Here is a 27181-nt window from a genome sequence, read left to right as displayed (position 1 = left end):
TGCAAATAATGACCACACTCAACGGCTTCAAATGTTTATTATAGAAAAGTATCAGCTCTGACAAGCAACCAGCAGTAGTCTTTATTTTTTTAATAAGTACAAGGTCAGATGAGTACAGAGGAAAACTCAAGGCCACTCATGCATCACCTGTAGAAGAGTGGCTTCTCACTACAGCCTCAGGACATGAAAGCACGAACGCTGCCTCTAATGACGGCTCTGCAGATGGGGCAATGACGCAGGCTGGCAGCACAATCGCCACACACCACCAAATGGCCACAGGGGATGAAGACGATGGACACCAGTTTGTCCATGCACACTTTGCAGGTCCTCTCCTCCTGCAGCTGCCTCAGCAGCTCCTCTGGGCTGGGATCCTTCACTGTCAGAGTAACAGCAAACAGGAAATCAGATTACAGACGGACATACTCAGTGTTATGTCTGCAGTATGGAGCAATCATATGTCAGCAACTCAATGGGTTATCGGTTTTGTTTTTTGTTTTTTTCTTTTCCTTTATTGACAGGACAGCTGTAGACTCAGAGGAAAGGAGGGAGAGAAAGAGGGGATGACATGCAGCAATTAGCCGGGCCGCTGCAAAGGACTCGGGATGCACACGCTACCAGGTGAGCTAGAGGTCGCCCTGGTATGAAAAGTGTTTTGACAGGGCTCCTACAGCTCCTTAAATTTATTTAAATTTTATGAGGAAAAAATGTGTTGAAAGTTTTTGAAAATACACAAAGATATAGGTCATTGCAAGTGCTTGAATTCATACATTTTGTGCAAGAACCGTAGATTTTCTGTCTCTATCACTGAACTTCAATTTTTTGTTTTGCTGTGCTGCTGAGTACACAGCATAATTGAGAAGCCTCTCTCTCTTTTTAATTGTTGTCTGTGAGCTTCTGTAAAGCCTCCTAATTCTAATTCTCATTATAAAAATTCCCAGTTTTGTAACAGTAATTAACCTTGATCCATGTCTCACACTCTGCAGTGTTTGGTCCTTGAATGTGAGGGAATTGGGCCTGGGAAAGCCTTGATTTGATGTTTAAGAAGGTGTGGGAACCAAGTTTACAAACATAAAAGTTTGCCCCCCCCCCCCAAATCATACTGGTTTTGACCTCTGACCTTTCTCTCTAATGGGTGTTTGTGTCCTCACGTTTCCAGCACTGGAGCCCTGCCTCGTCTCTGGCTCTGAAGGACACATAGGAAAAAAGACAGTCAAACATATCACAAACACTGACATCCAGTGTCACGTTGACATTTGGGTTATTACTATATTTGGTCATATAATTGTGCATATCAAATTGTAAAGAAAAAAGAGGCAGATTATATTTAAAGCCGCTTACTGTGGAAAGTGACAATTGTTCAGCATGCAAATCATTGATACCTCTAGCTGGCTGTTACCAGTGGTGGAAGAAGTATTCATATTCTTCATATGTTACTTTTTACAGTATATCTTCATATTCTGGAGATTGCCTCCCTGTTTATCAAGAACCTTAAGTAAAACTACCTGTAAAACAATTTAAACACACTCTATTCCAATTTTAAAAAAAAATCTAGAGAACTATTTTTCCAATTATCATAATTATGTATTTTAAGTGGTTTTACGGAATAACCATTATTTTACATATAATTTTTCGGGTCATTTCCTTGTTGTTTTTTTCTTCTTTTTTAACTTTCCCACTTTTTCATTTTTGTTTATTTTAACTTATTTTTAGGTAAATTTTCTTAATACTTTTGCTAATATGATATTTAAAGAAATCAAGCCAGTTCGTCCAGGTTTGAAAAAGGGCTAAGCAAAAGTACAAAAAAGCAGAACGTACTTAAAGCATCAATCATACTTCAAACTGCTAATAACTCATCGACATGTAAAATGTGACAAGAGGCCAAAACCAAACATTTGTCTTTTAAGAGATCACAAGCCAAAAAGGTTGGAAAGCACTGATTTAATCTTTAACAATCTGTTGTGCTTTATAAGGTTATTGTGTAGGTTTTATGTTAAATCCTAATCTGAAAAGTGTCTACAGCTAATAAATGTAACTAAAAGAAAAATATAATGTGTTTTTCTGAATTGCAGTGGAAGTATAAAATAGTAGAAGATGGAAATAGGCAAGTACTAGTACCTCTGAAGTGCATGTGAGTACCATACTTAAGTAAATGTACTTGTAACTTTCCACCACTGGCTGTTACCTCTCCTCTGTGGCCCACTCTGCCTGTCCTCCTGCTCCGCCTGCAGTACGTCAGTGACCAGGTCAGATACAGAGGTGTAGTGCTGACCTGTCAGAAGGTACTTGGTCTGGACCAGACTCTCCACCAGGCTGGCCTCAAAGCCCATCTGCAGCACAGTCTGCACCACAGGAGAGAGCATGGCCGAGGACGCTCCCAGACCCCCGACCATATCTGGGAGATGAGAGGAAGGGGAGAAGTGAAGAGGGCGACATCAGTGATCAGCAACAGATAAGGTTGAAAGAACACTGACATATCCAGTAGATGAGGGATACTCGGCTTGCTTTGCTTGGGGGCCACTTTTACAAAATGACAGGGGGCCAAGGGCCAGTCACAGCAGCACTATACATGTTTCTAGGATTTTAGGATATGTCTAGGATTTTAGGATGTTTCTCAGATTTTAGGACCTTTCAAGTATTAAGCACATTTCTAGGGTTTTAAGACATTTCTTGGATTTAAAGACATTTCTAGGATTTTAGGGGTTTTCAAGGATTTTAGGACAGTAGGGGCTTAGTTAGGACCTCTGTCAGGAGATGTGGGGGATCCTCCTCTGGCATTTTTTTCAATAAACAAGCACGATTTTAATACTGTGTCATTCACTCTGACACCTAATGTATACTAAAAGTACCAAAACAATTCTCAGTGTGAATCACTTTATTTTTTATTGTGAGTCAGAAATGGTTGGGGGCCAGTTTTAGCCCGCAGGTCTTAAGTTGAGTATCACTGCACTAGATGTTACATTCACTATAGAAACCTTTTTGATAACTGGAAAAATACATTGCAAATTGTGCAGCTTACTTAATGTATTTCAAACCACACACCTCTTGAGTTAATCTACTGAAATGGATTATAATTATAATTCCTTAATTGTATAGAATAATTGCCCTCTCATGCCTGCCCTGCAAAATGGTTCTGCTCCCCAATTACTGCAATCCTATAACAAACATTAGCTCGGGTAATTGGACATGCAGTTATTTCTTTTTCAGCAGCCTCCCACGGAAAAGTAATGGACGTGCTTTCTACCTGAGAGAGTCTGTCCTGAGTCTAATTGAGATTTTATGTTGTGCCAAGGTGTGAAGTATGCTTTGTGGAAATGGTTCACCAGTTTTGATCTAATTGAATCAACTGGTTGCCATTATTTTCTCAATTTGCACAACCTGCAATGCAACTCACAATGTTTGCTTCACCTCTCCCCTTTTGTGTGAACAAGCAAGAGAGGATGTTGACACTTTGATTCTTTGCACTTCAGGATTTACAAAGATAATTATTGGCATCAGAGCAGGCTGCTATCTTGTTATCCAGGTCTGCTGGTAGGAATAAAGGTTCTCTTTTTTTGTACGCACCCATTGCTCCCTGCCTTGTTTCAGTTTTATATGACTTACCGTTTCTGGAGCCGATATCTCTGCCTGTGGAGGTCTGTGATCCACCCTAGAAAAGTAATCACATTTTCAGTGTTCAATGAAAGTCATGAATGATTTAAATGCAGCAATGACAAACTGTCATTTATCAGTGTGCGGTTCTGTCTGCTGCATGCCAAACAGAGTTTATTCGGAGCAGACAAGAGGGATAAAGGCTCTCACCACAGTCTCACCCAGATGGAAATGAGCATCCTGTATGTTGCTGATATACTCCTGCCCTCTTGCCTGGATTAGAAACTCGCATCTGAGAAATATAAAGATGCTATTTTATGAGCACAAGTGCACAACACAAAAAAAACTTGACACTGCTCATACATATATATTCAGAAATGATGTCTTTGTATCTTCTTGTGACAAGTCCTGCTATTACCGTGGAAACCACTTGGCATGTTCCTGCCAGGGGTCATCCCCTGGCTCCCAGTTCCTCAGCCCGCCATCGCAGTAGAAGCATTTGACGTTGTCACCGTGACCTGTCAGGATGTACACAACTACTGTGAGAGGGATCGAATGACTGTGAATCCATACAACACTAGTTCCCAACCTGGGGGCCCACAGTCCCCACAGGGGCGGGAGTAACTACCCCCCAAACCACTTTTTTATTTATAAACCAATATATTTGGGTATTTAGTAGTGTTGTTAATTGATTCAAATCCAAATCTTGACACCTGAGTGCAAAGTACTTGAATTCTACATATTGTGTTATAAATATGCATGTGCATATGGGCTGCTGCAGATAAGATCAGGAGGCATCACGGTGGAGTTACTAGGCGTGTCTAAGTGCCCCCTTCCAGCCATGCCCATTTTCACATTTCAGGGAGGAGGCACTTAAGACAAAAGTCAGTGGTTTAATTACTCTTTAAGGAGTGTAAGAACACTTAAAAAATATGAATACAGTAGAGCCTACATTTAAGCATTTTATTAATTCCTGTGAAGACAACTAAATGAAACTGATATTTTTTTAAAGATTGGATTATCATCAAGATCTAAATTATATATATATATAAACTCACAGGGCATGGAGACGATCTGAACATAAGCTATATTCACAGAGACTTTACTCTCTGCTAAACAGCCTCGTCCTGCTTTAGAAAGTATGCACAGTAACACAACCAAGCAGCTAATAGAACAATAGACAAGAAAAAGGAAGAAAAAAACCTTTTATGTGTGAATGATTGTTATGATAATATTTTAAAAATACATTATAAGGACAAAATATTGTATAAAAAAGTGACAAATATCAGAAAAGCTCATCTCTGATGCAATATTCACAGGGAATAACTTGCTCAAAATGTATCCAAATCGCTCATTTCACACAAACTTCCTGCAGTTAGGCATTTGGGTTAATTATTTTGTTTACCAGTTGTTCTGTACCTTTATTGTTATGCAATGAATATAATATGGAATATTCCTAAAATATGTCTTTACTCAGCGGACGTCAGTTTACTAAATGATGAAACAGTGGGGTCCCAAGGAAAAAGGTTGGGAACTACTGCTGTACAGCTTAACAACTGACACAAGACATTTCCATGAATCATTGCAAACTAAAACCTCTAAAAATGACAATGAATATTAATCTCTTGAATGAACTTTAGTAGCTTCACAAAAGCACAACCCATTGTTCACTGAAAAATTTGACAAGTTGATCTTACTTAAAATAATTTTGGAAATCTATTGCCTTGAAAAAAGTAAATATAACTTCATTGTAATTTTGTTTACTTTATATCAAATTGTTAAATTTACTTAAAAATTGGCTGTACTCACTTAACTTTGTTAAGTTGTTGCAACTTAAAATTGGCGTGAATTTACCCTGTTCTTTCTAAGAAGTTAGCAACTTCAGTAAACAAAGTTAGTCTGACTTAACTTGATCATGACAAATGATGAAGTTAGGAGATCTGCGAGTTCTGTTTTGTCAACATGTTTAAGAATATACAAATATGACTGACATTCAACCAGCAGATATATAGCATAGTAAACCTGGTTTACTGAAATTGCTAAAAAATTAGAAATACTGATTTAATTAAACTTGTCATTTTTAAGTGGCAACAAAATTGAGTAAATGTAACTAACTTTTAAGTAAACTTAACAATTAGAAAAGATTAGATAGATAAGTAAACATCAATTAGGATTAATAGATACATTACATTTTTCAAGGCAATTGGTTTCCCAGATTTTGAAAGTAAAATCAACTTGTCATATTTTTAAGTGTATGATTACTTATTTGATTGTATTATTGTGTCTTGGTTTTCGTGACATTGTGTCCACAATCTGTATTGCGTGAAGCTGTGGAGGCTCTTTAGCAGCCCCAGCTTTGTCCAGCTTGTTCTGTCCACAACATCATGACTCAGCAGGACAATTGAACCATGAACTCTCTCACAAAGAGAGGTCACTCTAGCAGTGACTGGGTCAGTGCTGAATATTCAAGTATAAGTATACTCACGGACACTCACATGATGGTAATATTAACACATTAAAGAAAGAGGATGTGAATGTTTTATGCCGTATAGTGACACAGTGAGTACCTGTGTAGAAAAATCCTGCTCTGGCGAGAACATCTGGTTGGACTGAGGCCTCAGTGGGCCAGTTGTGGTAAGTGGTGAGCCGGGAATCCTCCGCCTCCATCTCTGGGTACACCGCTTGTCCAGCTGTCCCCTGGTCATCCATAGTCATCCTCTGGAGTTGACTCAACAGCTGGCCGTCCACAGAGTCGGAGGAGCCAAGTTGGAGTGGAATATTTCCCACAGTTCGACCCAGTATGAAACTGCAAGTGGGGAAATGCCTCTTGTGCTCGGCAGCCGGGCTGTCCCCGTGCACCCAACATCTTAAAATCCCTCCACAGCAGAAACACTGGACTTTATCTCCGGGGCCCAAGAAGAAGAAGCCCGCCTTGGCCAGATCTGCAGATGTGACAGGTGCATCTTCTGGCCAGTACTGAAAAGTTCGAAGTCTCTCCCTTTCTCTTCTCATCTGAGGCTCCTCGAGGATGTGCAGGGTAGTGCTCCTGTCATCCATCATTCTGGGGCATGAAGGTTTTCCTTTCTCTTCTTGTCCTGTGCCAGTCATCCGTTTTGCGGTCCATAGTGGAGCGCGCACTGAAGGTGAGTGCAGCACACCAGCTGAAATAATATGATCAGCTGCGGGGGCCTGCACAGCGGCCTACAGGAGACTGCTTTCCAGAAAAGCCACTAAATGCCAGAACGTATGCTCATTGATCCTTGAATGAATGAAAGCATGAACATGTCATGTGGCTCCACCTCTTAGGGAAAAACCATGGAAAGCATTTCAGAGGAACACTATGGCCCAACAACTGATATGACTATTGAAGGGATACTGCAGAGTTTTTCAAAGAAGGCCTACCTTTAAGCATGATGACATGCTACAACTAAATAACAGACAACTTTAATTTTAAAGGGACAATTCACCCCAAAATCAAAAATAGATATTTTTCCTCTTACCTTTAGTGCTATTCATCAGTCTCAATTGTTTGGTGTGAGTTGCTGAGTGTTTCAGATATTGGCCATAGAGATGTCTTCCTCCTCTCTGATATAATGGAGCTAGATGGCACTTGGCTTGTGGTGCTTAAAGCAACAAAGAAATACATTTAACAAAATTCAACAGCAATGTCTCTTTCCAGAAATCACGACCTGGTTACTCAAGATAATCCACAGACCTTATTGTGAACAGTTTCATGTAGGAACTACTTTCTTTCTATCAAACTACACCCATCAACCGTACCACCTCTTGTGCTTGTGACAATGTGAGACATAAACATTAATTGCATACTACTCAGCTGAGCTATAAAGTTAGGTAGGTCAGTGGTGCTAGATGAGCTAGTAGTAAATGCAGGCTTGCTTCTGCACAGTGATATGGTTGGCAGATGAAGTTTGATAGAAAGAAAATAGTTGCTACATGAGACTGCTCACAACAAGGTCTGCAGATTATCTTGTGTAACTAGGTCATTATTTCTGGAAAGAGAAATAGCTGTTGAGTTTTTCTATTTTTTTTTTTTAGCATGTTGAGCAACGGTAGGAAACAGATTTGACCTTTGACAGAGTTTAGGTGGTTGTGGGTACATTGCTGCCTCCTAATGGTGAATGGGAGTAATAACTACTGTAATGTATTGCAGGTCAGAACCTAATCAGTTCACGATAAATTGCTGTCATGTAAAATTAGAGTCATTCTGCATTAGCAATTTCAACCTGCTACATGCATGACACTTGGAAATGCACACCATGACCATACAGTCAGATATGCAATACAGATCCTGTACAAAGTAGCCTTTGTTTTGGTCTATAGTTTTATCAATGGGGTCACCTTCTAAAACAAGCTGTTTGTTTGTATGTTTTTGTTATTCATATCATGACCCTCCCTTGACCTACACATATTTTTCCTTGAGTGTGACAGGGGAAAATTCTTTACTCTTCCTCCACCATTTTTCACAGTTCATGACTTATAAATGGTGCGATTTTGGAGATTTTTTTCAAAAGTGTGTCTTTCAAACCCACTTGTGGGTTTCGGGTTCTGAGGGTATGTAAAATAAAATACAAAATATGTCACTTTAAAGTTAAATGTCAATACCCTAAGCCAAATCAAAATCATAACTCCCACTCCAATGCTTAAAAAACAATTTGGAGTGCATCCCCTGTTTTGCACAAACCCCTCCACTCTCATATATAATGAACAGGCCCTTAGGGATTTGATTGATACCTCAGACTTCCAATTTCCAATGCTTGCTATGGCCTTTTTTCATTTTGTGTCATTTGCATTCAAGTAAATGAATTAGTCTCATATGAGCACTGCACCGAGCTAAACTGTATCAGATCTAAGGGGGCCCTGCAGAAAACCACACACAGTCTGCTGATAGACCCCTGGGCTTTACAACCACAGAGGCTGCAGAAAATAGCACCAATAACAGTGCAAAAAGAGCAACTTTTCCATCTTAAGTATCATGTAGTTGGCTTTATTTTTTATTATCCCTCTATCATTTAACCCTTTAAGACCTGTAGTGACATCAATTTTCTTGTGCTGCTTTTGCACAAGTATTTAAAGCTTTGAGCAAATTGGCTTGATTTCTTTGAAAAATATAGGAAAAGGTAATGAGCAGCTTGATAAATGATATAGAAACTGCAAGAAATTAGTAGATTTAGAAAAGTTAGGGAATTGTCAAGGAGGAAAAAGAAAAAAGCTAGGGGAAAAGTATATTTATTATTATCGTGATTATATTGGCTTCATTTCTTTAAAATAAACTTTGGAAAAAGAGCAACAAAAGAAGAAACGAAAGAATAAGTAAAACAAACATAAACAAAAAGAAAAGAAAGAAAAACATTTCAAAAATAATAAAATGGCCTGAGAAAGGTGCCTAAAAATGATACAAATTTTAATTAATTAAATTAACATAAATTATTTTAACATAATTTTAAATACATAATTATTCTAATGATGGATGATGATAAATGTAGTTTGCCCAATAATTTCCCAGAAAATAGCAAGAAATTAGTAAGAAATACAAAAAAATGTCTGAAAAAGAGTAAAACGAAACAAAACTAAACTAAAAAGCCAGAAATAAAAAAAGTTTCAAAAATAATAAAATGACCTGGGAAAGGTGCCTAAAATTATAATAATTTGTAACATTGTTTTAAATACGTAATTATGATAATATATATGATAAACATACATATATTTAATAATTTCCTAAAAATCAACAAGAAATTAGCAAAAACAAAGTTAAAACAAAAACAATACAAAAAACAAAAACCGGACATTAGTAAAACAAAAACAAAAAAGAGTAAAATGACGCAGGAAGGAAGGACCCGGGAAATGTGCCTAAAAACTATAATAATTTTAGAATATAACTGCACTTTTTTTGTGCAGAAAAGATGCTTGAAAGTTTTGCCACCCCGCGGGGAGCGAGGTGAACTGCAGCGGCGGCTCAAAGCCCGGATGGAGCAGCCATTGGGGAAGTGTACAGGGCTTTAACGTAACTGAGCAGGGCTCTCTCTCTGGAATAATAAAGACAAAGTAAAAGGCGACCGAGCGCAGAAACATTCAAGCTCCGAAAGGTCGATTCGGCGACACGTAACGTTAACTTGAAATTCAGTACTGGGACTTGACTGCTTTCGGACACAGTATCCGAGGCGACAGACTTGAACTGTGGAAGTTGGGATACGTGCACACAGCGGAAAATATACAGCTGAGCCTGCGCTACAACTACTAGCCACTACACGCTAAAGCGGCACCAACTAGCCACATAGCTAACTGTAACTGAGCTGTGAACTTGCTTTCAAATCACAAGCTCAGGCTCTGTGAGAATCCAGGGACTTGCTTAATGAATTATGTCTGCCACAAGCATTGACCCTCAGGTAGGAAGAACGATGTACCTCGCCTGTACGGAGCTTGAAAGCTAGCTAACGATTTACTGGGCTATGGCTATTCATCGGAAGTGCTAGCTAGCCACTAACGTTGGCCGGTGCATGTAGCTAGCAAGTTAGCCACATTCCGTTAAACGGTGAAATGTTTTTTTTTTTATGGACATCGAAGACAAATGACACGAAGTTATACGTTAGCATACAGGCAGTCGTCATCTTTAACTGGGACTTTATGTTTGTACCACCAACGTAGCAGGAAAAACTCCCCACATATGACAGAATACGTGAACGCTAACATTGAGATAATTAAACAGAGGTTCAAGCTAACTTATTCAGTGAATCTTAACTTTTTATTGTAGATGATACAAGCACCAGTGTTGTCGCTAGGGTGACCCAAATGTGTTCACACTAATATGGCAAACTAAGTTACAAGCTGCATTAACGCTATTGGCGATTTTAAAGCCATTTTAAGAGGGCTAGTTAACGTTAGCTAGCGAAGTTGTGCTTGAATTAACGCCAACGTCAGCTGGTTGATGAACTACCTCAAGTTATACACCAATTAGATGGCTTTCACTGTTGTGGCTAACTGTAACTATATACACCTTTCACTGTGGACTGACGCCATGTGCATGTTTTGTATTGCCTCTTCAGGAAGTAGTCTAAATGTTCAGCCTCTGAGCAGAGCATTGATAAGAGGCTGCACTCAGTCTATGTGCTATCTTAAGAAAATAATCATGTCTCCTTTTTTTCTTTTCATGATCCAACATGGCTACAGAGATCAAAGGGACAAGCATCTAAAGGTGAGTTGCATCACAGAGGAATGGATCTGGATAACTTGTTTGTTTAGTCTGGGCATACTTTTTAAGACTAAATCAGGATTACATACAGCCTCCCATGGACCTTTTTTTTTTCTTAATTTTTTTAAAATATTTTTTTTACAACAGACAGTTTGTATTGTCATAGCAGGAAAAGCACAGGTGAAACGGATAACAGTTTCTTTAAGTGTCCCACTAACCTGTGCAGAAAACCCGGGTCTCCCCTAAGTACAATACAGCTATTAATGTTATTGAATACACCTACAGTAAAACACCTGCTCTGACATCTTAAAATGTCAGCAGTGAAAAAGGGCTGTCAATCTTAGTAGGAGACAAACAATCAAGGCAAGGCAAATTTATTTATATAGCACATTTCATACCAAAGTGCTTTACAGATTAGTCAAGTCAAAGTTCATTGAAACCCAATCGCAAAGCATGCCCAAAAGGACCGTACTAATAGTAATATCAACTCAGTAGGGTTGCAGCGGTATGAGATTTCCACGGTATGAAAACCATCTGAGAAAATATTGCAGTGTTACAGTATCACAGTATTACAGAGTTATTATTATTATCAGTCAGAATGATCCTCAGAGGAATGAAAACACTTACTTTTGGTTGAACAAAAGTTTTATTACTATAACTGAAACTTGAAACTTTTTTTGTAATGGACGCATGTGTAAAAAGCCTCCCTTTTGAAAATAACTATATGAAAGGTGAGATTCTTCACCTGTCCAGTTACAGTCTTTTTCCAATATCGCACATAAGCAAATGTCAACAGTATGATAACTGTCGACTTTCATATCACAGTATACCTTAAATCCAGTATATGACTACAGCCCTACAATTCAATTTCAGTTTGATCTTTAAAGTCCAATATGACAAATCACAATCAGCATTGGAGGACTATAAACAGGGCTATGGGTCTACTAACTGAGTGGAGGCATACTAGGAAGGACATACTCTTAGACATGTTGGAGTACAACATCCACGGTGTCATTAAAAGGGCAGATGACCTCGGGGGAAAATACTTTATATCAGGGATGATAATGAGAAGTCATCGATCAATAATTGGTCACTAAGAATTTGATTAAACATGTGAAATTCAATCAAATAAAGATCTAATTCTGAGATATAAACGATGTGTAGTCTCCTGTTGCATTGTAGCCATAAGTAGAATGGTGGATTTTGAAGCATGTTTCAATGACTAACATTAGCATAAAAGGGGAGCAATATGATTATTTTATGACTGGGTGGCTATCATGGGGTCTGGAAAGAGTGTGGCAGCGGCATTTTGGCGATGCAAAGTATTTCTGGGTTATATTGAATGTGTGTTATATGTCTAGGCCTCTACATCTTTATGTATCTCATAGGCTATGCAGAGAATATGTCATATATTTCAAGTTTTGATTGAGAAAAAAAATCACATGGTTTGGTACCAGCAAAGTTTTATTCATTGTTATTATTTTTTTAATAATTGATCACTAATGTTACCAATGATCGATTTGGGAAAATGCATACAATTTGCAACCTTATTTTACATCTTTGTTTACTGATAGTATCAATGATGAGAAGATGTCAGTGATTCTTATGCTCAGTTTTCCCTGCACAGTGCGGATGCTGTCTATTGATGCGATCTCTAATGTTTTGGCAGTAAACATATTTAGTTCCTGAGGTTATGGCACACCCAATTATGTCTTTTGAGTATAACACGCTCAAGTCCTGTACCATCGAAAGTTGTGAGTCAAAGTTTGTAATTTTATGTTTGACAAAAAATGAAATTGCAGTCAGCTTGGAATCTAGTGTGAATTTCTCTTGAAGCATATTCCACCTTGCTATGGTCATTATTATTCTGAGGATGTTAAAATCATATTCCAGAAAATACACTGGTTCTGTCTCAATCCTCTAAGGCATGCAAAGATTTGTGCACATTAGACAGTCCACCTCCTGCTCCTACATTAGTCAAAGTGGTCACTGAGCTAGGACAGAGGAGTTTTTTCCAACCATGGAAGAGAGGAAGGAACTTGCTTTAATACGCACAAACCATTTGAAAAAAAGGACTTTTGTCATATTTTACCATAAACATGACAGTTAGCAGACCATTTTTAGAAGTTTAGAAGCTTTGATGAACATTTTTTCACAGTTTGGTCCCTTCAAGTTAACCACAGAATACTTTGTGAGGGGGCAAACTACAATGTTGTAAATCCACCTTAATTCCTATAGGTGTATTGTGCAAAAAATTAATACAAATCAGCATTCATACTTTTGGAGCTTCCAGTCTAACTCTTCCCTCAACACCGCCACTAACTCCGCTGTACATAATGATTTACTGGTAATTCACTGTTGTCGGTTTCTCACTAATATTGGCATTGGCGGTGGTGTTGTTATGGCCTCATAATCGTATTTTTTATGATATTCCAGTCACATTTGATTCACTGCAGTTGGGGAAGGAGGTGGAGTGACAGGCAGGTCTTGACTCATGCTTCACCTGCAGGCCTCGCTGGCAGCAGGCCACAGGCTGATTCACCTCCAGGATAGGACAGGCTCAGCTTGACATGGCTCAGTGATTTTATTTTATTTTATTTTTTTATTTTAAAAAAACAACAACATATGCTCATACAAGAGGGACGGACAGTTTAGAATTCTAGAGTATCAGTAAATCTATTTAGGGTTGTTGATGAATTTATAGTGCGCTGTGTGAGCTGACCAAATAAAATATGTGTGTTTTTTATTTTTCAGTATAAGAATTTTAATCTATGTCACATAATTTCAAACACAACACAACTTGATAGCTAAAACAACCAGTGCTTTCTGTGCATTCAAATCGCTGAAAATGTTTTTTAAATGTACACTAATATAATTCTGTTTTTGTTGCAGTGCAAAATGGTTCACTGCATCAGAAGGAGACTGTCCATGACAATGACTTTGAGCCATACCTCACTGGTCAATCAACTCAGGTAAAGTTTAATATCTCTATCTGAATAATACAAAAAATATTAATATAGCATAGACTGACTAAGACTAGATAATGAATATGAATATCATATTTTGTGGTATTGATATTTTATTATTTCTGTTATGATTTATCATGATATGGCATATATATGTGCAGTCACTTACAAAATCACTAGTTTAAGTTTACCCTGTTCAGTTTTGTTCTTGTTTCAGGCTATTATGTCTATTTCTGTGCAAGTTTATTGAGAATAATAAAAGCTGGAGTCAAATTCCTTGTATGTTTACACACTTGGCCAATGAAGCTGATTCTGATAAAATAAACTGATGATCTAAGCACTGGACTGTGTGCAACTGTTCAGCATTACAGAACTCCCTCTATGTTTAAATTAAACACTATCAATTAATTTTTTTTACAGCAGAAATTTGTAGGAACATAACATCTGTTCATTTCAGCAGGACTGCGTTCTGATGGCACTAAAGGTATACTATGTAGGATTATAGGTTACTGTTTGTAAACATGCTCATCAGCGAGCGTGAAAGTAAAACTATTAATACTAATAAAACATTTTATTTATTGGCGCCTTTTTAAAGCACTCAAGGACACGCTCCAAGACACAGTTAAAAACAAGCAGCAATATATCCATAGATCATTTGGTCAAACAGATCAGTAATATAAAGTAAAAAGTTAATAAAATAACTAGACAAAAAACATAGTTTAAAAAAGATATAAAATCATTATTATGAAGTTATTATCAGTGCAGATCTTGATGTGTGTCCCCCTATTAAATTAGGCTGAATATTCCAGCTTGAAAAGGTGTGTTTTCATATGGGATCCGAAGGTGGAAAGGTTGTCAATACTGCGAATATCCCTGCCAGTGAAAGCCAACCCCAAATTTACTCTCGTTTGGCGTTTCCCCTTGCTATATTTCTGTTTTTTTGACACTGCATCTCTTGGATGTGTGCTGCTTACAGTCTGGCACCTGTGAGGTTACACGCCCCTAAACATAAAAGAAAATACTGGCAGAGGGCAGAGTGTCTGCAGAGAAATACAACTCCACACACTGACAGTGGGTCATACACAATGACTGAGAGGGATTACGTCTGTATGAGTCTATATATTTGGTCTCATTCACTAACAGTGCAAACACATAAGTCTGTGCTTAAACCATGCACATGAACATTTTAGTAGAAATTCAGGATTTATTAATATTTTCTTATCTGAATTTTTTTGTATTCTGCGAACAAATTTAGAATTGCTTCAGACCCTTGCGCATGTACACATGATAAAGGCTGTCCAAGAAAATGTAAACACACACCTTTTAACTAAGTGCATAGTGTATTAAAAGTATATTTATTTTAAAAAAGCCTTTAGTAGACAATATTTATAACTGTAATTTACTAATGCATGCACTTATTTATGTACTTATTATTGTAATAATTAAGATATTCCACGATCAAAAAAAACAGTCCTAACTTACATGAACCTATATAAGAATTGACTCCGCCTGTAATGATGGCTACTCTCAACTATTTTTAGTGCCTTCAAATTATTGTTGTTATTATTATTAGAACTGTAATTATATACAGGATATGGTGACGAACGGCTTATCAGCTGTTTCTGATTGCTATTACATTCACAGACACTCACTGACGTTTCGACGCTGTTGTGTCAGGACCTTAATATGTGTGTAGAAATAACTCAAACACAAACATGCTTCCTTGTATAGAGAAATAGGGGCGTGGCAGTATGCCCATTGCAGACACCAGTCACGAGCCTGCCACTTTAGAATGATTCTGATTCACCAACTCAGGCACGATGGTACGACCAAAATCAGCTGGTGCGCACGTGTAACAAACCCGATGGTAGTTTTGTGGATGCACTTCTTTGAGCGCAGAGTAAAAACGTTTCTACACACGTTAGTAAACGAGGCCCATTGTTCTTTAGGAAAAATTTGCATTGTATATCTTTTAACCTATTTTAAATTATTGCCCATCCCTAAAATTGATTCATCGAGTAAATCATGATTAGAAAACAATTTAAAATAGTTTTTGTGTATAGATAAGGCTAGGAGAGATTTATTTAATTTATAGATGTGATTTAAATCAAACTGTAAGTGGCTTGCTAATGTTGTGGCTCTGCTGACCTTCATTCATCTAGAACAACAGCTACCAGTCCATCACCGACCCCTACCTGTCCAGCTACTACGCCCCCTCCATTGGATTTCCGTATCCCCTCAGTGAGGCTCCCTGGTCTACTGGTGGTGACCCCCCTATTCCATACCTCACCCCTTATGGACCCTTGAGTAACGGAGACCATCACTTCATGCCGGACACAGTGTTTGGCCAGCCGGGGGGCCTGGGAAGCAGCATCTACCCCCACAGGTTTAACTTTTTCCCTGAAAACCCTGCCTTCTCTGCTTGGGGCACAAGTGGCTCCCAGGGCCAGCAGACTCAAAGTTCAGCCTACGGTGGCAGCTACAGCTATCCTCCCAGCTCCCTGGGGGGCACCCTGGTGCCTGATGGTCAGACGGGCTTTCACAGTGACACCCTCAACAAAGCCCCCGGTATGAACAGCCTGGAGCAGGGAATGGTTGGCTTGAAGATCGGAGGGGACGTCACTGGCCAGGGCTCAGGAGTCAAGGCTGTGGGATCTGTGATTGGTGGACCTGCGGTGGCGGCCACAGGGAATGGAGCAACACCTATTGGAATGCCACCACCCAAACCCACCTCCTGGGCAGCCATCGCCAGCAAGCCGGCCAAGCCGCAGCAGCTGAAAGCCAAGGTGAAGCCAGGGATGCCCAATCCGGGGGGAGCGCTTCCCCCGCCACCCATCAAACACAACATGAACATCGGGACCTGGGACAAAGGCCCGGTGACTAAAGTAGCCACAGCTCCACTGCAGCAACAGCAGCCTCTCGGCCTGCCTCATGCCATGCCACCTCAAGCCCCCATGCAGCAAGGACCCATGCAGCCCCCACCTCCCCAGTCTTTGGTGCAGCCCCAGATGCAGCAGATGGCCTTACAGCCCCAGCCCCACCATCACCAGCACCATCAGCCACCACCGCAGCCCTACCAAAACCACACCCAGCCCCCACAACCCCAGACCCGCTGGGTTGCCCCACGCAACCGTAACCAAGGCTACGGGCAGGGCGGTCCAGGCCATGATGGTAGTGGTGTGATGGGTATGGTTGGTGGTGGGAACAGTGGCCCCCAAACATCTGCCAGCCAGGGACCTGGTGGAGAGTCCCACCCAGTGCTGGACAAGCTGCGTGCCTCCCATAGCTACAACCCCAAGGACTTTGAATGGAACCTGAAGAACGGACGTGTTTTCATCATTAAGAGCTACTCTGAGGACGATATCCATCGCTCCATCAAGTACTCCATCTGGTGCAGCACGGAGCATGGCAACAAGCGGCTGGACTCAGCCTTCCGGGCCATGAATAATAAAGGGCCCGTGTACCTTCTGTTCAGTGTCAACGGCAGCGGTCATTTCTGCGGCGTGGCAGAGATGCGTTCACCAGTGGACTATGGCACCAGCGCTGGTGTTTGGGCACAGGACAAGTGGAAGGGCAAGTTTGACGTGGACTGGTTGTTTGTTAAGGACGTGCCTAACAGCCAGCTGCGCCACATCCGCCTGGAGAACAACGACAACAAGCCAGTGACCAACTCCCGTGACACCCAAGAGGTTCCTCTGGAGAAGGCCAAGCAGGTGCTCAAGATCATCGCCACCTACAAACACACCACCTCCATCTTTGATGACTTCTCTCATTACGAGAAGAGGCAGGAGGAAGAGGAGGAGGTGCGCAAGGTGGGCACAGTCATGTCACTGTGTTACCTTAAATATACCAAACATATTATTTGATGATAAGCATATGAGTCTGTAGAGTGCCTCAGAAATGAGTCCTAAAACCATGAAATCTGTTAGTCGGTGGGTTTTTTGAATGGCTTTTTGGGTAGAAGCCTGAAGTATGGTCTTTTGTTAACACAAGTGTGAGAAAAGTTTTGTTCTACAACATAAAATATGTGAGTAAATACTTCACTCACAAACTGAAAAGCTTGTATGTGTCTCATAAAAGGCAGTTGCTAACAAGCGAAGCTAAATGAGACTATGGTCACTAAGCCAAAGTGCACAGCACACGGCTTTACAGTCTCATAGCCGTAGTGAAGCGACGGTAGTTAAGGTAGTCATAGCTTAGCATTAGCTTTTTCCTTCTGGTGACTGCATTCAGGCTTAAGACATCCTGAAAGTGGTGTTCATTTACAAAGATTATCTTGCTGAACAAAACGCGTAAGAATTATTAATGTTTGTTTACCACAGAGCCTGATTTTGTGCAAAGATCCAAAATCCACTGAAAAAATCCCATAGGCTTTTTGACAAGGGATGCAGGGCGACTAACTTTCCGGGTTGGCCTGCAGAAAAACGTCATCACTGGGGCACTCTATTTTTGCTCATTATTTTCTTGATGCTTCTTTCTTTTATTTGTGTCTGAGAGTGTAATTCTTGTTTTTCCACTTTGTTTTCTCTATTTGCTCCTTTTGACAGACTTTTGAACCTTCTCCGATACAGAACCGCTCTCGGTTGGATCAGGTAAAGACCTGTCATATTTTCCCACAAGCTGTAAGGGACTTTTTCTGACAGTTAGTGTCCTGTTCACACAGCGAGGATGAATTTTTTTAGATAATCTAATATTTGATCACTGCTTTGAATAGATATGTGTAGACCTCGTCAAACTGCCTTGCAAATTACTGCTGCTGTTATGTAATATTTGAATGTCTAATGTTATTTTTTTTGCTCTTTTTCCAAACAGGAGCGCCAAAACAGGAATAAACAATAGAAGACATTTATCCTTGGCTTGATCAACAGTTACACTAGGACTTTTGATTTAAGAGACAGAAGATTATGAAAATGCAACCAAGCCCTTCATTTTTTTTTTCTATTTAATCCTGGTGAATCTCTGCCATTGTCGAGACTTGTGCTTTTTTTTGCCCCATGTACCACCCACTTCTTGTGCAGGGATAACAAGCTGATTTAATGTTTTACCTAGCCACCACCACACTCTTTAGTTCAGTTTTTTTTTAAATATTTTTTTTCTTCCCGTTCCATCTCGTACTCTTCTCTCACCAGACTGGTTTTCTCTCCTCTGCCCCAACTCCCGCCTCTTTCCAATTGAATCAGGGTTTGACTGCACCATGGAGAAAAAAAATCTGCCACTTTATATTTCAGTACAATCAGGAACGGATGTGTCCTGCCCCTTTTTGTCCATTTGGGGGCAACATTGCCATGCTTCAGAGGTTTAACTGTGCCAACAGGGTTGGAGGATCCCAAAGGCAATGTCGGACTTGGAGCTGTGCGATAATAAAACTTCAATGGTTTATCTATTTTTCATTCAGATCAACAAAATCTCTATTTTTTGGCTTACTACTGACAATTTTCATTTCAGAAACCTGTTTTCTGGAGCCTTAATGTTTTTTTTTCTAATTATTGGTGACTTCTCAAAAGAACTGCTCAAACAGTGACACTGCTGGAGAAATCAGGGATAGTGTGAAGTCACACGGGACTCGAGACATTTCCGAGGAGGAATTGCAAAGGCCTCTGGGAAAAAGAAATAATGGATGTGTCCTCCACAACCAGAACTCTCACCATTTAAGTCAAAAAATTGTACTATTGACATCCCTCACACCCCTCTGCTTTGCTTTCTTTTTTTATGTTTGTCTTGAAGGGGTCTTTTGTATGTTTCATCAGGAGATTCTGCTTGTGTACGCAACCCAGTCTGAGAGAATTGTCGCATCCACCATTTTAAATTGTTTTATAATCAGAATTATGTAATGATGTAACTGCTACATTGAATGAATTGTTGCTTTTGCGTTTTTTGTTCCACAAAAAAAGGGGAGGGGGGGTCACATTTTTGTCCATTCACCATCATTCTGTCTTAATCCTCTTTTTTTTCCCTCAAATTTGGTTTTGCTAAGTCTATCATGTTGGTCATAATGCTAAGCTTTAACGTAGGAGCCTATATATTCATGGAGAAAGCCTAAAATGTATAACCTAAAAATTAATGTAACTGATTTACTATCGAGTAAGAAAAAAATAAGAATGATATGTGGTTTCTGTGTGTTTTTTGGTTGTTGTTGCAAAAATAGTTTGTTCTAAACTGAAACCATTGGTTATGATACAGTAAAATACTTTCAGGTATGTTCATGGAAAAAAAGATTGGATATTAAAAAAAAGTCACTAATAGATGTGTGTGCCCATGCATGGCAAGCTGCAATGTAAGAAGTCTGTTGGAAAATGTTAATATTGTCCATCCTGCAGCTTGTCTGTGAGGTGAGAGTGGTGATGTTTAGTTAACGCCCCCCCGGTCTCCTGTCAGTCGTTTCAGAGCATTCAAAGCCAGAATGCAGTTTATTTCTTAGCGTTTTGAGATCAGCAGGTTCTCTCTCTCCTCTTGATTATTTTGAAACTGTCAGTTCAGTATTTTGTGATTGATTGTGAGGTTACCATGATGCAGAGAGGAATGCTGCTAACAGACACGGCTGTCTCTTTCCTATTGAGGGATCTTTTTTTTTTTATTTGATGTGTTTCTGTAAAATCTGATGTTGCTTTTTGGTAACCTAATCAAATTTTCAGATCCTGATTTAAATTTTCTGTTTGAAATATTTGAGCTGAAGCCGATAATTGTGGTCTGAGCTCGTTCACATGATGTTCAGATTATGTCAGACGGTGTATCTGATGTATCTTGATTCTGTCAGAGCTTAACCCTGTTGTTGTGTTGAGATGGCAGAAGTTCTGCACTTTGCTGAGGTCGCTCGAGTGTGAGTATGAACCGTATGCTCTACATCCATATTTTCACCTGTGAAGCTGCATTGTATTTTTTACCTGGCCAGTGTATCCCTTCCTTGTAATCTAGAGAACTGACCTCTAACAAGATCCTCTCTTCTCCACCTCCTCTCCTTTTTACCTGCACTAATCAATAGCTAGGTTGATCCAAGCAATACGGTGAACGCCCTTCACATGTTTGCCTTCACCAACACCGCTCTCCCCAACCAGCGTAGAGTCAGGGGCAGGTGAGAAGCTTAAAGGATGCCAACCGAAGACTGAGTCGCAGCCGCAGCCGTCTTTGCCTCAGGAAGCATGAACTGGTTGTGATTACGGTACAGGGCTCACGTGCACGTTAATGATATCTGTTTGTTGCAATAGAGGGATGTCAGGTTAGCCATGAAAGTATATGTATCAACACTACAAAAAGGATTAATGACATGAAATATTAAATAAACATTGATTATCTTATAGACCACAGTTGTAGTGGGCATAACTTGTTGAAAAAAATTATCTTGGTTTTTCTTTATAGAAGAAATCAAGCCTTAATAAACTGTCCATTCAGAAATTGCTTTGTCTTGATCTCATGACTTCTCTGTTAGTGAGTAAACAGCCACCTATAGTGACCTTATTCACAGAGAGGGAGCTCTGTAGGGCAGCCCCAGTGCTTAAATGTCACTGAAAGGTTTTCTCTGCTGGAATTGATTCTTTCTGTTGTCTTTTTTTCTTTCATCGTGTTGCTACAGTTAACAATATTGTATCTGTAAATACTGTTATCAAAGCAGACCTCTGTTTCCACAGGCTGGAGCGGTCTACGACAGAATATGATCGCGTGCACGCTGCTGCCTGGGATAAGAGTTTATGGTATATAAAATGTATCAAATGGATAGAAAATGGCATGCGCGTCATAAGTACGTGCAAAGTAATTGATATTTTAGTGGATAATTTAAAGACCGAAGCTTTAGGTGTAAATCCATGTACACATCTGCAGGAACTAAATTTTGATAATCCAGTTTTTTAGCCTGAAATGCCCTGTGCACAATCTGTTTTAGGGACTGAAAATGTACAGTAGTTTTCAGCACAGCTTTACAACATATATGTTTCACACTTGTAAAAAGGTTTTCTCTTCTTGACAGGAGCTCTCCGTGGTGCTGATTTTCTGATTTGGAGGAACTACTGCGTGATGGTCCAGCAACATAATGACGTAAAGAACACCATATCTAGAGGAAGCACACTGTAAGTGATCATAAATGAAATGGTGATGGGGATTTTCTTTACGTTAAGGATGCACTGCTGTAGAAGGTAATAACATTTTACGCCGCATAATTTGGTTTACATGCTTCCAAAATAGTTAGTTCCCTTCTCTAGAGAGAGTTCGTCATATAAATTGTCGTTGCAAGATTCTAAAAAGTTTTGAATTTTCCCTTTGTAAAGATAATTCACATCTGACTTAAATCTCCAAAATGCTGCATACATGGGGCAAAGTTGGCATGACTGCCGTGTACAATAACATGAAATAATTACAAGCAGAGAACTCAGTGCAGCTCAGGCTTTATTTATTATCACATCATTACAAAGCATTTATCCAACCAAGACAAAAACTAGGCAAACAATATCACATTCGGGCTCTCTGCTCTATAGACTGGTAGCAGCAATCTGTAGTGTGCAGCATAGATTTATTACAAAGGCCCTACAGCAATATTCAGATTTGCTTCCATTCTTCATTAAACACAGACATATATTTATATAATTGTCGCTTGCAATTAAATGTAAAAATATACTGATCACGTAATATGAAATTTGCAAATTGAGCATAGGGTGTTCAGTATGTGACAAAGAAAGAATTCAAATTCTCCTTTTGTGGTTAATTTGATCCCACTTGGTTCATTCATTGTTTTTTACTAAATGAATACTTAAATATACGCAAAAGATCTTCAGCTTGAAATTAAAACCATATTCCTCTGAGCTGATTTTAGAATACAAATTCTGCAATTATATTCAGTGGAGGTGGTATCTGAAACAATATTCTGCTTCAGCGACTACTGTAAAACTAAAATGAAAGGATGCGCAACTATCTATTTATTCATTTTAAGTTTATTTCATTTAATCTCGTTTAATTTTAGTGTCCTGCAGCCTTTACTGGGCTACAGCTTCAACCATGCGTTGTCAGAAAGACGCCTGTAGGTGGCATTCAATCACTTAAATTTCTATATGTTGACTCCATCCAACTAAACACTGCAGCCATCCCCAGTTTGAGTCCCTTCAAGGCTCGTGAGCCTCTGCTGCAGGCCTGAGGTTTGAGCCTCACACTGAAGGTGTGGTGGACTGCAGCTGCTGGCCTATTTTTGCCTATAGAATGATTTATTAAAACTACTGATAGCCTTGGTGCTGGCCTCTGTGATATTTTGTAAAAATAATATCTCAATCTGTCACAATAGGACTGTAATGGACTATTAAAGGCGGCCGCACGAGCGCTTTAAGATGAAAATGTATTTAGCATTAATGCACAACAGCGGCGGATATTTCCGTTATCAGACACACCATTTGTCTGTTTAATTTGTAGGCAGGTTGTGCAGCCGGTGCATCAGAGGCAACAGCCAGTATATCTGAGTCATAAAAGCTTAGTCTATATTTTAAATATAAATATTGATTATTTGTATATTTTATATTAAGGTTAACTCTCCTATTTTTTTTAAATGTATTGACCTCACGCCTGACAATTAACAGATTTTTACTCCCAAGAGATGCAAACTGCGTACTTAGAAATGAATCAGCCCTTTAGCTAGGTCCCAAATTTACCAAAAATATAAGATGCAGTAAAGAAAAGCACAATGCAAATGCAACAGAAAGATGTTTTTAGTAAAACACAGAGGTAGGCCGTTGACCCCACTTGGCGAAAGTCCAGTTGTTTTCGTAAACCTGCGTCGTATGCTGCGCGAGGCGTTTTCACATTTTTTTTTGATAAGTCAGTTGAAACGGAAGACATTAAACGCCAATATTAATGAATAAAAACGTTTTAAGGTAACTGACGGAAACCTCATCTCATGCTGTAACAGCCTATCAAAGTACGCATTGCGTCCACCCAGTCAAAGCGACAAACACACACACACACACACACACACACACACACACACACACACACACACACACACACACACACACACACACACTGAGCGAGGCATACATGCTTGCGCGTGCGCACACTCACGCGCAGTTGAGTGACAGTACAGCAGTCAGCTTTATCCTGCTGCTCTGGTTGGCGGCCAGGGCCTGTTTCTGTACCATTAAGGGTCAGAGTGGTAAACTAAAGCCTGCGGCCTGATAAAGCAAAGAAGAGATTTAAAAAAAAAAAGTGAAGCATGATGTTGTGTAGATTCCTCTCTTGGCATTCACCGCGTGCCTTAATTGTATGGACATTAAATCAAGGTCCGCTGTGAACACGCAGAGTGACAACCCTTCAAGAAGTCGCCTTCTCACCCAGTTGATGGGTGCAGAGTGAAGCCCAGCCAGCAGCCTCCGACCCTGCCTGACTTCCATCCGCTCAAACCTCCAACATCTGCCGCCAAGGAGGATGCAAGACTGTATGACTGCGATTTAAGTACAGCTCCCGTTTCCGTACGCGCGCGCTCGGCCGTGCACACACGCACACACTCACATACACAAATCTAAAAAGCCGATTTAGCAAGACAATCGCGCGCACATACACACGCATGTAGACACTCAAATCTAAAGCCGATTTATAGCCTACACCAGCAATAATGCGCGCGGCCACATTCGTCTCCTGCGCCTCTTTGGATTCAACGCAAATTAATATTGATATCACTGCGCCACAGCTCGGCATTAAACCCAATCAGCATACAGCCCACAGCAAAGCCTTTTTACATTTACAAACACTCTTATTCTGTGGTTGTGCGTCTTTACGCATCTCTTGGCAGGTTACCTCGCACAGAATGACAGCTGAAGCTACACAGGTTCTCGCTTTGTCTTTCCTCAAAACCACTCAGTTTACATTAGCCTGACCCAAAACACAAAGACAACAGTGGAAAAGAGAGGAAAGCAACGATGGCAGCACGTCACAAGGCTATTTCTTTGAAGTCATACATCCCACTGCGAAGAGTGCTGTATTTTCCATTTAACTTGGCTTGAATGCAGTTCCCCGACTTGTCCACGATCAACGCCCTCGGACAAAACGCGCGATGCCTCCTCTCTCCTCTCATGCAGCTGACACACTACAGATGGCTACTTTTACGTTAGGCTACTGTATATCTGAGGGAGAAATAGGCAAGTCTCTCCTGTATGCGCCACACAGCTCTCTAAAGCTCGTCTGGTCGGGAGGCTCATTTTCTCGTGTCTGAGGTGGAAAAAAATGGCTTCTTCGTCTTCAGAAAGGTCCTCTCTCCACCAAGAGTCAGTCGGTTCCTTTTCGGTTCGTGTCTTTTTAATCTGACCCATTTCAGGCACAATCCAGCTCTGGATGCATACCCCCCTCTCTCGCTCTCCTCTCTCTCTCTTTCGGGCTGTGTGATCCACTGTCTCCCGGATTAGAGCGCCCCTCTCTTCCCATCCTAGACAATTGCGAGTCTCTGCTGATTGGGCTTCAGCGCAAGAGGATTACATGGGCGCACAATGACGTCATGGCCCGGGGCCCAAGCCCCCCCCCCCCACACCTCCCCCCATTAAAACCAAATCCTCATCAGCCCCAAATGTCCTTGAAACCACCGGCCTGACTTTCTGCAGCGCGTCATGCATGCATGCACCGGGCGACGACTGTTTACGCTTGCAGATAGAAGTTGCAGCCGACGGTTGGCGTGTGCTAACAAATGCAGCATTGCATGCAGAAGAAGCCAAAATAACATGGCAGTCCCACTGTCAGTTGTGTGCACCTGAATACCAACACCCTGCAGGTTTAACCAGGACAGGTGCATGTGCAGCTAAAGGCTGCTGCAGAAGTCGCAGGCTTGTGGTATATAAAAAAGTGGATCGGCTCAACTATGACCTCATTGTGAGACAAACTTCATCTCCAAATAAAGTTGTGCTCATGTCCAAACCCCAGCGCACAGCCTATTGGCCTCTACTCTTAAATTATGCCATATAATGGTGGCCAAAAGTGGGTGAATTCTATACTTTGCAAACTTATTTTCTGATTAACCTGTAGTTGAGTGTATTAACCCTTCACTACACTCCTGGCACAGACACATCAGCATGCCGTTTTTCCCATTTGGGAGTACACATTTTATGCAACATCCACACAGAACTGTATCCAGATCTGTTGAAGATTACTGTGACTGTGTTCACGGTTTTTCTTTTAAGGCCTGTGGCCTGTGATCGCAGATGGTCTGGGCTAATACCTTATGCTGCTGTGGCATGTATTATTACATATTCTACATAAAAGCTGACGACAGAAAAATATGTATTTATATATGATGCATTCTTTTAAGAGACAGTCTAATACATTTTTGTGTACATTCTGTATGCACCACTGTTAGCACTGTTTTGGACAATATTCCCTATTGTCATTATGTCATGAGTTATTTAAATATATTAGAGTCTCCTTGTGGGCTCAGACTATTGACTAAAACGATTATTTTAATGTTTTTCTTAGTGTTGATAGGTTGTCTGCTATTTTGGTGCTTTGACCTATATCAGACCTAAATATTTATTAGCTCCTCCTTGTGCATTCCTGTGGTTTTCTTTTTTTTGCTTGTTGCTGCCATGCCAGTGTTCAAATGGCCATTTTCAATTCTAAGAATACGAATTCGAAGAATTACATTTAAAAAAAAAAAATCCTTCCTTTAACTTAAGTGTCAACTTCGAGACTTGCCTCTTTTTTTTCTTATAAATGTTTTTGCAAGCTGACCCAAAAGTGGGCCTGCAGTCTGCAGCCAATCGTCATTTAGTGTAATTCAACCTATATTATTTATTTTCCTAAAACAGAGAAGTCATATAAACACAGCAATAAATCTGCGTGTTTTCATATAATGCATTTAAAAGCCCTTACACTAAAATCCTACAGGAATATATCGATTTTTGTCCCGGAAGAAAATGTCATTGGATTTTCAAATGTTTCTCCCTCCTTCGTAGCTTGTGTCTGCCTCCCACTGTTGGCTGAACAAAGAGATGGAGAGGAGGAACCGTCAGCGGTGTTTAGGATGAAACCCTTCACTCTCCATAACTGAGCCTATACAATCGCAAATGTGCTCCTTTTTCCCCCTAACAAATGCAATTATTAACTATTTAATCAGGCGTGCCTTTTGTCTCATCTTTCGCAATCTACATCTCAAAACGAGCTTCCTGCATGTAAATTAATGCGATTCACGAATGCAAGTCATTTGTTAGGCCTATAGGTCTTTTTGGTTCCCCGGTAGCCAAAAAATGAGAAAAAAATGTAACAACCCAGGCTGCAGGGCGGCCACCTGCTACAGGAGAAGCGTCCTCTGTCCACATCCAGCCTATACTGATAAATCCACACTGGCTTGGATTCAAAATCCTTTGTTGTGTCTTACTCTCGTCGTTGCGGCTATCCTCCATCTATGCACCATGAGGCTCCATCACATCTTCTCTCCGTTTTGTGCAACCGCAGGACTTCATCTGTGCAGAAA

General features: G+C 40.2%; 2 protein-coding genes across 4 annotated transcripts; one reads left to right on the top strand and one right to left on the bottom strand.

The window, feature by feature from the left end:
* Window positions 1-21: 21 nt before the first annotated feature.
* Window positions 22-6785, bottom strand: birc7 (baculoviral IAP repeat containing 7). 2 transcript variants are annotated; one of them, XM_088082067.1, is made up of 7 exons: window positions 6156-6785; window positions 4007-4106; window positions 3799-3880; window positions 3601-3646; window positions 2270-2392; window positions 1118-1183; window positions 22-376 (listed from the first exon to the last, which is right to left on the bottom strand). In XM_088082067.1, exons 1-7 carry the CDS (start codon window positions 6694-6696, stop codon window positions 177-179), a joined length of 1158 nt encoding a protein of 385 aa, XP_087938193.1. In that variant the 5' UTR covers window positions 6697-6785; the 3' UTR covers window positions 22-176. The 2 variants fall into 2 exon arrangements, with proteins under 2 accessions (XP_087938193.1, XP_042347592.1); XM_042491658.2 differs by having other exon boundaries at window positions 2183-2392; window positions 6156-6749.
* A 2770-nt stretch (window positions 6786-9555) lies between these two features.
* Window positions 9556-21055, top strand: LOC121946857 (YTH domain-containing family protein 1-like). Of its 2 annotated transcripts, none has more exons than XM_042491657.2 (6): window positions 9556-9992; window positions 10774-10798; window positions 13688-13767; window positions 15924-17564; window positions 18309-18353; window positions 18574-21055. In XM_042491657.2, exons 1-6 carry the CDS (start codon window positions 9966-9968, stop codon window positions 18598-18600), a joined length of 1845 nt encoding a protein of 614 aa, XP_042347591.1. In that variant the 5' UTR covers window positions 9556-9965; the 3' UTR covers window positions 18601-21055. The 2 variants fall into 2 exon arrangements, with proteins under 2 accessions (XP_042347591.1, XP_042347590.1); XM_042491656.2 differs by having other exon boundaries at window positions 9558-9992; window positions 15924-17573.
* Window positions 21056-27181: the final 6126 nt, after the last annotated feature.

This window comes from Plectropomus leopardus, chromosome 9, assembly GCF_026936395.1.
Source record: "Plectropomus leopardus strain MGB_pleo_1.0 chromosome 9, ASM2693639v1, whole genome shotgun sequence".
NCBI lineage: Eukaryota > Metazoa > Chordata > Actinopteri > Perciformes > Serranidae > Plectropomus > Plectropomus leopardus.
This window is presented reverse-complemented; position numbering and strand designations above follow the sequence as displayed.